At 41.3% G+C, this 12,016-nt stretch overlaps 1 protein-coding gene across 1 annotated transcript; it reads right to left on the reverse strand.

The window, feature by feature from the left end:
- Positions 1 to 691: 691 nt before the first annotated feature.
- ctdsp2 (CTD (carboxy-terminal domain, RNA polymerase II, polypeptide A) small phosphatase 2) lies at positions 692 to 10,361 on the reverse strand. The gene is made up of 7 exons (XM_073471181.1): positions 9,612 to 10,361; positions 6,932 to 7,095; positions 5,611 to 5,712; positions 5,164 to 5,220; positions 4,436 to 4,528; positions 3,015 to 3,200; positions 692 to 2,548 (listed from the first exon to the last, which is right to left on the reverse strand). The coding sequence occupies exons 1-7, from the start codon at positions 9,670 to 9,672 to the stop codon at positions 2,423 to 2,425; spliced, it is 789 nt and encodes a 262-aa protein (XP_073327282.1). The 5' UTR covers positions 9,673 to 10,361; the 3' UTR covers positions 692 to 2,422.
- Positions 10,362 to 12,016: the final 1,655 nt, after the last annotated feature.

The following is a 12,016-nucleotide window of genomic DNA, read 5'->3' on the forward strand; positions in this document are numbered from 1 at the left end:
TAAAGGAGTGTGACGCGGGATATAAATCACGCATGGTGCAACTGCATGCAACGTGTTTTGAACGGGCGACCACGTCTTAATTAAAATATTACATTTTACACGACATGGTCGTTAAATTAAGACTTATGTTGTCAGTTGTAAAAAAAAAATAAATATGTTAAATCAGTGTTTATAATAGACCTACACTGTCAGTGGTGGTGTTTTTAAGAATAAGCCAATTTTACCTATTTTTATTTTTAAAATAATTAATAATAAACCCTCTAAAAAGCAAATAACTAGTTATGCAGAATGGTCCTCGTCATATTTAATTATAAATATAATATTGCGAACTACTGTTGACTCTTAAAGGGTTGTTGACCCTATGACAATTCATCATATCATCAGCTTTCTATTCAAAGTGTTAATCTATAATGTAACTTCTGACTATAGCTGTCACAATTGTAACAAAATAAAACAGTATGAGTTCCCTCTACAATGTAATGTGAGACGTAAAAGGATAAAATGAAAGTGGGCTTCATAAGTTAAGTGGCCTACATCACAATTTGTCTCAAGTACAGTACCTGAGTGAATTCCACCATATCTTATAAATATAAAGTGTAAAATATATTTTGAGTAGTGAAATACTGGCTCTAAAAGTCTACGTGTGCAAATAGTACCGAGTGTCACAGTGGAGAATAACACACAATAAAAGAATAATATAACCAATTTTTATTTCAAAATAAAAACTGGTAGCACCTTATTTTTTTATATTTTTTTTTAGAGTTTTGGTCAGATCATGTAGACAAAATGATTTATTCTGATACACAAAGACAAATTGTGACTGTCTAAACAAATACTTTTGGTCATCACAACTCGTACAAATTCATTGTCATATTTTTTTTTTTTACTGGTTAAACATGCAGGCAATAATTGCATCAGACATTAAACATCATAGAAAAACCATATTACCCCGGAAAAGAAACCCATACAAAATATCTGCTCTGAACTTAAAATGGAAACAAAACAAAAAAAAGAAAAGTTTTCCTGCATGACTGAATCTTGAATTTACATGTATTTTTATGATTTAACTGCTGAAGTGTTTTGAATCATCGATGAATTTTGACAGCCAAACAAACACATGTTATTTAGGCACAGATAAAACAGTTAAACACAAGGCCAGCCTCAAAGTAGGCAAATGGATTACAATACAAAATGTTTAAGCATTAAGAATTACTGGACAATACAGGTTTTTGGCCAATAAATATAGAAAAAACACATGCTAAAAAAATCAATTTTGATATTTTCAAGTGTTGCACTGCAAGTACCAGAGCCGCATGGCATTACACTTGCTCTTGACAGTGTTTTCTCACGCTCAGCATGACACATCAGACTGTGTAGGCCTACAAATCTCATTTCAGGCAGAACACCATTCTCTGTCCGAATTTTCCAAAGGCACAGTTTTTTTTACTTTCAGCACTGTCAATATAAAACAAGTGCAAGTTGTTTGTCATATAGTAATAAATGAAAAACATAGTAGCTAATGAACTATTATCAAACATTGACTGAAAACTGTGGCATTTAATGGTCGTCCTATGTGCCAACATACTCCAGTGTGTCTGCTCTCAACGGACTATCAAAGACAAGTTTTCACCCTGTTTACTTAAAACCAATATATCAAATATTAATCTGACCACTCGTGATGTATGTTTGCATGGTTTTTTTTTTGTAGAAAGTATGTTTATAGTACAAATAAGTAAAATACACTTTTTTGTTTTGCTGCTCATTTACAGGTAAATAAGGCTACAGTAATGTTTACATCTGCTGAATGCAATTATTGACTGGCTACTTCGGAGGTACTGTCCATGTCATTGCAGAACTGGGTTGCATAGAAGAACCATGTTCACCTTTGAAAAATAGATTTCCTTATAAAACAACCTATAAAAAGAAATCAAGAAATGTATAAAATCTGGTGGAAAATTTAAAAAAAGAGCTGATGTTTTTTTTTTTTGTGTTGTTGTTCCTTAAAAGGCACAATGATTAAAAAAAAAACACAAAGTCCAAAAGTCAAGTCAGGGCAGGCAGGCTTCTGCTTTGGCAAAAGAACCACTTTAATAGTCATATTAACTGGAGTGATTGTGATGGGACTGCTTTGGTTGTCGTTTCCCGCTCTTTCTCATAGTGGTTGTCAATAATGTCAGCACTGAGGTTCAGAGGAAAGGCCTCAGATTGCAATCTATCATTTCAGTTTAGCCAAACTCATTGTGTTTCTCCAGGCTTGGTATTTCCTTAAACCCAGCGATAATACGGTTTTCTAAACAGAGGATTTTTGTGCAGCGGATAGGAAAAACAGCGTCTGAAAACTCTAGTATCTATTCTTGGTTCTATTGTAGATGAAGTTTCAAGCTGAAGCTCTCACGGGAGCTGAGCAGGTCCATTGAGAGCTTTAATGTCCACGAAGCTGGTCCAGCCGGGTGTAAACATTATCAGCTTGACTAAGTTCTTCGAACACAGGCAGAAGGTTGAGCAGCTCGGCGTCGTCCACGTCGTCAAACCACGACACCACAGGGACCTGATGAAAACAGACCGTCACTCACAAACCACTGGCTTTCATGCACCTTCGATTAAAACATATAAACACATAAAAATATAAACTGCACCTGGCTGTTATGCACATACAGGTCTGATCCAAAGTGGAGTTTAATGTTAAATTTTAACCATTCCTGAACGAGTCTTGAATGTACAGTGTACATTTCTGCAAACGAGGATCAGAACTGAAATAATTCTACAATTGAAAGAAAATTCATCAACAACTATCATGATGTCACATCGCCAGACCTCCTTCTCAGCAAGATTGAGGTCTGGTGAAAATCTCATCCAAATTTGGGGAAAAATAAGATCCAGGCTTTAATACAAAACAACTTCCTTCGTCCCCTAGCGCTCAGGCCTCCGTGAGGTCTAAGAGCAAGTGCCGCATCTTTTGAATGATGGATGTCAATGTTATTCATCACAACGGTCAAAAGCAGATCAAAACTCACAGCATTATTAGGGTGGAAGATGTAGGAGGCAGGAGAGTTATCCAGGATGAGGGTTTTGTGGAGGTCTCTGCCCAGGCGACTCAAATCTTTGACATAGCAGCCCTGGTGGAATACGCAAGATTCCCGGAATAACCGGGTCCTAAATACACCACACTGGTCCAGCAGGTCCGTCACTGGGTCTGCATACTGATGGAGGCGAGGGGGTGGAGGGAGCAGGAGAGGGGAAAAAGCAGGGAGGTGTAAGGTTGGACTAATGAGGCGCTTTTAGTGGATATTCACTCTAACAGCCAAAAGAAAACAGCATCACACATCGAAACATCATCAGATTGGTTCATAAATCGATTCCAACAGTTCTCAGTATCTCCTCGCTGGTCAAAGTCGAGCTTTATTTAACTGGATTGCACCAATAAAACTTTAAAAAATGATTTGGTATCACCACTTATCACATAGCGAGGGAGAAGAAATGTGTGTTCTGGAGTTAGAAGTATTCATGCCGCACAGAATGAGTGGGAAACAGACAATTATGCTAACCTATTTAGCAATTTAGTTGCTGTTAGCGTAACATTTTGTAATCTGAGGTATATTATGTTGTGTTTTTGTGAAAGTAATTTAAAATCTTTCCAGTTTCCATCACTATTTTAAAGCATTTCTATCAAGTATGGAGGTCAGATGTGTTCTTCACCATACATTATTATCTCTTTATCTTCAGTCTAAACAGGTCACATGCTAACAAGCTAGTGTTAGCCTTGTCAGCTGGTTCAGTTACATATGTAGCAGCTACACGTGGACGTTGTATGTGAAGATATTGGGACTGCACCGCAAAATCATATTGCGATTATTTTGACTGATATACTGATTGTGATGTGATTCACGATCAATTCTTTCATCAAAATCATGTTGATGTGACATTTGTTTGGGTCTGTACCAAACAAACATGCGGTCTTACATGTGGATTTGCAGGCCAGAGCGTCTCTGCAGCAGTAAAGTACTTCATTATAATGCTAAAACATTTTACCTTTATCAAAAAACTGCAGCTTCTCAGATTAGGATATTACACTAATGGTGCAGCCCTAGTGAATATTCAGTAACAACTATCTAGCGTGAGTGGCGCTATCCATTTTAATTTAATCAGACAGAAATCTCCACTTTCTAATTACTTCATTATAACTAGGTTAAGTTTGAAGTTATGCAGATGTGATGAGCACAGAAACAAACTGCGGCTTTTAACGCGAGGAGGGCGACTATGAAGGAGACTAAGAGCATGTCGAGTAGCTGCTATCAAAGTAAAAAGGAGAACTAAAAGGCGAGAGAAAGCAGAACAACATCTCATAGATCAGACATTACATCAAACATCAAACAGAAGATAGTCGGCGCTGAATAAAAGATGAAGATCTATTTCAGGATCTATTTCAGTAAAGTACCTTAGCAAGACTGGCTGTAAACAGCACACATTCAAACAACTCTCCCATTCTCTGCAGGAACTCGTCCACATACGGCCTCTTCAGTACATACACCTGTACAAGAAAAATAAAACAGCAGCCTGTCAGGAAGTGGTGCAAACCACAGTGTCTTTACATTTCTGCCATTTACTTGTCGTCTCCATCCGTTTGCTGCCAATGGCCAGTTCCTGAAACAAGTAATCAAGAATAGGCCGTGCCAGTGTTAACCAGCCTATCCTGGATTACTTGAACCAGGCAGAGGCCCACAGAGGACTGCGTACCAGCACATGGGGTCCCAGGAATCACATTTCTCAGTTAATTACATTTCCACATGTCCAAGAGAGGGAAGCTCTGCGCCCAAGTCGAACAAACGGTCCAGTGCTCTGTGCAAGTCGAGCATATTTTCAACATCTTCGCAGGGGCTGTAATATGTACCGTATTACTTATTAATGAGATTTTTAGACGAACTGTGCAGAAATGACTCATTTTCTTGCTGATGCATCCACTTCCTCTTGCAGCTCCCTGTTCAACATCTGGTCAGTAGAGGGCTCCGTGCGCCCGTCAAAAGCAAAACCTGGCTGATCAGTTACAAGACCCATCCCTTTTCAGCTCAGCAACCGCTGCAAACACATCAACATACATACACAAACACAGCCCCCTCCCCTCTACTGCAAACACACACACACACGCACACACACACAGTACTTTACCTGGTGTGTGGTCCCCTCTATCTCCACAGGCACGATGAAGTCTGCATTACTAATAGGCTGGAGGGAGAACACAGAGGGGAAATGGTTGGCATGCTCATTCACATGAGCCGCGCTGTGTACATTCACATGGCATTACATAACAGCTGAACACTGAGAGGCAGGCTCCACACGGCTGCCATAAATCACAGTGCGTAGCCTACACAAACAGAATATAATCCAGTTGATGTTCCTCGAACACATGTGATGTTTTTAGCGCAGAAACTATAATACAGATTAATAAACCACTGCTACAAGCTGCCATCATGTACATATATATATATATATATATATATAACCTCAATAAACATGTAGTCATTTGCTCAGAAGAAGCTTCCACTCAAACTGAAATAACACCACAAACTGAGCGGTTAAACAACGTATTACATAAAGAAAAATAAGTCTCGGTACCTTGAATGAGCTGTGCACCAGGGTCTCATCCAGGTCTATGACCACACATATCTTGCCTTGGTCCTGGGCTTCTACCTCAGGCAGGAGGTCGGCTTCATGTAGCTGAGGAGACACACACAGGCTTGTTTTAATGATACTTTTACACACACACACACACACACACACACACACACACCTGTACCATCGGTCTTGTTTGTGCTGTTTGTTCGAGCTAAGGAGCACGATTAGTCCCGATAGTGTGGTGATTCCATCGGCATTTTATTTTACCTCAGGGAAATTAGATAAGACTTAGTTTTGGAGGGGCATGTGTGTGCGGATGAGCTTCGTTATTTACTGTAACAGCTTCTATCTTTAGGATTTTGGACACTTACTCTTTCATTTCACTTCCCCAAAGCATCTCTCGCAGCAGGGCCAACACATTACCTTGATACGATCTCATTTTTAGACACCCAGTTTTCTCCCTTTATTAATTTTGTCTCTTCCGAGCACATTCAAACCGACATTAATTATTAATATATTACATAACGTACATAGCTTATCCAATGAGGAAGGCAATTTAAGACCGCCACTGTGGGTGTATACACAATATTCATGAGCAACAACGATTTTCTTCATCAGCTAAACAATAAACTAGACTCAACATAACGCAATCGGCGCAAATGTTTAATTTGGTTTAATTTCAGTTGGAGCCTGCCAGACAATAACCAGGGCTCTACTCTACATCTCTGCTTCCTGTTTGCTCCTGATGCTGGAGGACACTCCTCAATGTGAACAAACATGGCATCTCATTAAAATGCCCCTTACATGGCACTGGAGCTCCAATCGGGCTGACAGCGTTCACCAGCGTGGCCGGTCGCGTGCAGCAGCCGCTCAAGGCTTTATTTTTCTCCACCTCAGCAATTACATGGCACACAATACACCATTCTCTAGCTCGAGCCGCCCGAAGGATTGATAGTCGCTCTGTCGTTCTTATCTTCCTTGGAGGATCAAGTGTGAACATCAAAGTGATTCCATATCCGCAGACAGTTGCGGTTGGCTTTCAAGATGTTCAGAGCAGGTGCAGTAGTAGTTTTAATGCGCAGTTGTAAAAAAAAAGAGCAATGCTTGAAGACAATATTAAGCAAAATCTTTTACAACAGCATGTTTAGTTTATTCCTGCAGATGGTCGAACTAGTCAAACACCTCTTCTTTTATGGCAGCAGTGTGTGGGTGCGACAAGGAAGTCAGATCTTAAATAAACACAAATAAAGGAGGGATTGAACCGAGGCCTTCAAATTGTTTTGAGTGGTGTGAAATGTTGCTGGACTGAGAAGAGTGTTACCTTGACAACCGTCCCATTTTCCTGTGTCTCCAGCAAGGCCTGCTGGGAAGGTGGTGGTAGTGGTGTTGGTGGTTTGGGGCCATCCTGAGCTTGGAGGCAACAGAAGAGTGCTTTGAAGATGTTACAACTCCGAGGCTGTTTCAGGGCAGAGCGGCTCACCTGGCCTGTTCAGCACAGAGAAAGAGAGACTTTCATGAGAAAACGGCGTGAAGTCAACATGGAAATACTAAGTGGGGCTTTGAATCACACTCCACAGCTCACGTCAGGTACATGTAATCCTTTTTTATTCCACAAAATCAGGATGCAAACAAAGCGGAGATTAAATTTAAAATCAATCACATTTATTAGCACAATTAGGTAACACGCAGAATGAGCGTCCCCCCTTTGCTCGAGGCACCATCCATCTGTGTACAGGGATGGCACAGCCCGCACATGAAATCTGTTTTTAATGCGCCTGCCTCTGCCGCTGCTGCTGCTGCTGCTGCTGCTGCTGGAAATGGCTGGTACATGTTATATAATCACAGAGGGCGGGAAAACCCACACTTTTCAGCAGTACCTTCAACAGAAAACACAGACAGAAAACATTCCAACCATTTTAAACTCCAAGACATTTCAGGGCAGCCTGAAGCTATCCAGAACAGACGGACGGACAGGCGGTCGAGCGAGCTGGACAAGCGGTCACACCTCGGTGCTCCTGTGCAGGTCTTTGATCAGTCTCTGCGACGATGAGCGTCCCAGCCCCGTGTGAGACTTTAATGAAAGAAAAAAGGGAGAAAAAACATTCCTGCGAGTCTCCTCTGGTGTGTGTTTCGTGTGAGGACTTGCAAGCAGATGCAGAATTTACACCCGTCGATAGAGTGTCACCACAGAACGTAAACACACTCAGTTCTCACTCGAAAGAGGAACTGTTGATAAAAAGTGTGCCAGCCAACTGCACGGTCAGAGATTTACACTCCAGCGCGTCCAACGCCGACCCTCAGTGCTCTGAAGATATAAAGCAGACACACCTATGACCATGTTACACAACACCAATGCTTAAGAGACAAAGGACACTGGAGCTTTACTTGGTGATTTCCTCAGATGCCCTTCATAATTTGTCCAGGTCACTTTTTTCATGAAAATATTAAGATCTATAAAAATAATAAAAATCAATACAATCCACATTATCTGCATCCCACTGATGTGAATCCAGTCAGTGTAAGTCAGCCTATTGATTCCCCCACAGGAACACAGTATTGGCCATGTATGACATAACACACACACATTACACCTCTCCTGCATGTTAAAAAAAAAAGGATAGAAAGATTAATCCTACAGGGCAAATCCAGGCCTATCACTTTAACCCCTCTCGGTCTAATAAGGCTAAAAAAAATAAAAAAACAACACTGTGAATCATTTTCTAATCCCAAAACTTGAGGCCACCGCAGCAGTACCTGCAATCATGGGCCACAACATGCACGATGTTAACAGCCAGAATCAATGAGCAAAGCCTCTTTTTCCAGAGCAAGGAGAAGCGTGCAAACAACGAAATCTTTGAAACGGCGCTACAATGGGCGTGTGCAGAGGGGTGTGTTTGTGCATTCCGCTGTCAACACCGCGGCACCTGGTATTTCTATACCAGCCCCCCCACCCTGTTAATCCACAGCCACTCTGGACCCCCCTTTTTTTTTTTTACACCCACCAGGCTTGGCTGGAGTGGGTTGCATGGTTTTAATAGAAAGAAAACCATGCAACAATCATTGCAGGGGTTTTTTTACCCTGCAATGATTGTTGTGTCTGATGAAAGAAAAAGAAAAGCAGTGCAGCTTCTCTTAATCCTGCATCGATCTGTGAACAACAGATTATGATTATGAATTAAAAAACACACACACAACAGCTCGCTTTAACATGTGTAGTATACTATAGTTGCAGCCTGTGGTGACAGGCGAGCTCCTCACGCTGTACCTGGTGGCGGTGGTAGTAGTAGGATATGGGATGGTGCCAAACAAGCTGGAACCTGATCGACATAAATACAAGGTTTGGGGGAGTCATGATCACCAAGCAGCAGCAGCAGCAGCAGCAGCACTACTGAGGAGCGATAATCACAACACCACATGTTAAGAAGCGACAGAGATTTGCACAATAATAGCACCCACTGCAAAAAAAAAAAAAAAAAAAAGGAGAGAGAGACACAAAAACAGGATCAACAATAGCTAAGCTCTGGATGGCAAAACCCTGTGCGTAATGGAGACTGTGAACTTATACTGAACACATAAGAAGAAGTAATAAGCAGACAGAAGCTGTAATTAATTTATTTCCTGTGTTATAATAAAAGCAGGATGTGATTTTTTTTTTTTATGATCTGCAGGTGAACAAATACAGCTTCTGGGTGAGGAATCCTCCCAGAATACGCACATTAGGATTAAAATAAACATATACACAAACATATTTGACAGATTTGTTTGGGGTATGTAAGGGTAAAAAAATAAAAAAATAAAAAAAAAAAAAAAGGGGGGGGGGGGCAATGCGCCTCAAACCGCGCTCAACTGTCAAATGGGCGCACTGGAGCCTTTCTTAATACTCACAAAAGATTCAGATTAAAACAAAAACAAAAACAAACAAAAGCCACAAACCAACAACAGCAGCAGATGTTTACGAGGCTTCACGCACACGCACACGCACACGACGGGGCCCGGCTCACCTGTTTTCGGTGACACTTGGACGTCTTCTTTCTGCACTTGGGTGATAACAGAACTTTCCATCTGACAATCACGGAGCCCTCAAAATCCTCAAATCCTGTCCGCGAGCACTGATGGGCATCCCTCATTGGCTTTTATTAGCGAGTGGGCTCAATTATTATTCACCTCGAGGTAACTTGTCATCCGCCTCGGTTACACGGTCCTCGATGAGAGTCGGGGTTTTATCTTGTTCCTGGGTTTCTTTATTCCCCCGCCGCCGCTCTTCTTCTTCTTCTTCTTCTCCTTCTTCTTCTTCTTCTTCTTCTTTCTCGGAGGTCCGCCTGGGGAGGGGGCAAGGCACTTGGATATGTTTTTCGCAGGCTATTTGAGACTCCCGTCAGCGCCGTCGTCTCGGGTTTTTTTTTACCGCCGTACTATTACTGGTAAATATTTCGCCGAGCAAAGCAAAGCCCCCCCTCCGTCGCTCCCGTCGCTGCGAAGTCTTCACTCTTGCACCAACAACATGGAGAATCCAGGCGAGAGAAGGAAAACAACCGAGGAAATGGGGCAAGGGAGGGCGGTTTCAAGCCCCCCCTTACTACAGATAAACAACATCGCCGGAAAGGCGCGAGAGAGCCGCGAAAAACGCCGACAAACGGTCGCCGGGGCCGCTTTCGACGCGTGGAAACGGATTCCCGCGCGCAGTTTGCGGTAAAATACGAGTTTTGTCGCTATCCGAGGCTTTGTTTTTCTACGGTTGGGACTCCGCGGGCGCCTTGAAACCGTCGCCGCTACGCGATTGGACGCCCGGGAGGAGAGGGGGGCGTGGTCAAGGCATTCCTCCCCTAGTCCCGCACGCTCCGCACCGAACACATTCCAGCGCTGCTTCCACAAATGAGATCACGCCGTTTGTAAATTATTATTGTTTTTAAATTGACGAAACAATTGTTGATCCGAGCGAATTAATCAGCGTGTTAAATGGCGACGTGCGACCTCTTCGGTCGGACGCCATTTTGTTGTTTCATACGTTTGTTTTCTTTTTTTTTTCTTTTTTTTAATTTTACACAAACATGTTTGTTTATTGTTTAGTCTGTAGTCTGCGTGTTTGTGTTGCGGACTGTTATTTAACGCAAACACACGCATCAGAGAAGGCGGAAATCGCAAATATTATTAATCATAACACAAAAATAATGAAACAATGCACAAAAAAAACAGACATATTATTGTCCAGAAATCGTCACTTTTGCATTTTTTCAAGCTACCGTTTCGTCCACACGCATAAAATTCGCGGTTTTCACGCGTTAAAATCGTGATTTCACAGCCGTCTGAGAAACAACAACAGTGTTGACTTTAATTAGCTCCACCAGCTAAATAAATAAAAGGAAATATGCAAGGCAATAAGTGCACCACTGACCAGGTAGCCATGTTTGTAATACTCATAATAGATCTGTAAATATACAATACCTTTGAATGCATATGTCAGCAGGCTGATCTGATCTGATCCCCCCACAGTCTCCTCTCAATATCTCCATATCAGAAGAGTTGTGTTGGTGGATGTACCTCCCTGCAGGACTACTCTGGTAACTGTCCCTCAGTAGTACTCTGTGTATGAGGGTAACAGAGGGCAGAGTGAAACCAATGACCCAGGCTCCTTTAAATGTTCTCCCTGCCTTTGCTGCTTTCCTTCACTGACCCGACAGTAAAATGAAACTTGCTTGTTTTGCCTGGAAATCTGGCCCGAACCTCTGTTGTGGTTCATCGCTGAACGTTTTGTCTCTCGTGTAGTTATTTTATATCATGGGACGTAAACATGAGGACGCAAGATGGCTGCTTTATGTAAAAAAACAGTGGTGGAAAGTAACTGAGTACGTTTACTTAAAGAAGTACACATTTTGAAGTACTTGTATTTCTATTTTCTGCTTCTTTATACCTCCACTCCACTACATTTTGAAGGCAAATTTAGTACTTTTTTAGATTAGATTACTTTAGTTTCTAGTTACTTTACAGATTACTGCATCAGAGGCAAAGTAGCACGTCAGCAATCAGATAAAAACACAAAATTTGATCTGATCCAACAACACACATAGATGTAAATATATGTATAGTTTACTTTTACTTGTACTTTTGATACTTAAGTACATTTAATACAAGATACTTAAAGTCTTTAGCTGGAGTACTTTTTGTTTGGGTGACTTTCACTTTCACCAACATCAGATTTAACATGATATCTTTACTTTTACTTGTACTTTTGATACTTAAGTACATGTATTGCCAGATAATTACTTCAGAGACTTAAGTAATTTCTGTACCAAATACTTTAAGTCTTTTACTGAAGTGCTATTTGTTTGGGTGACTTTCACTTTCGCCTAAAACTATATTTTAATACGACCTCTTTACTTGTATTTTTGATACTTGACTACATTTACTG

Source organism: Pagrus major, chromosome 7 (genome assembly GCF_040436345.1).
Source record: "Pagrus major chromosome 7, Pma_NU_1.0".
Lineage (NCBI taxonomy): Eukaryota > Metazoa > Chordata > Actinopteri > Spariformes > Sparidae > Pagrus > Pagrus major.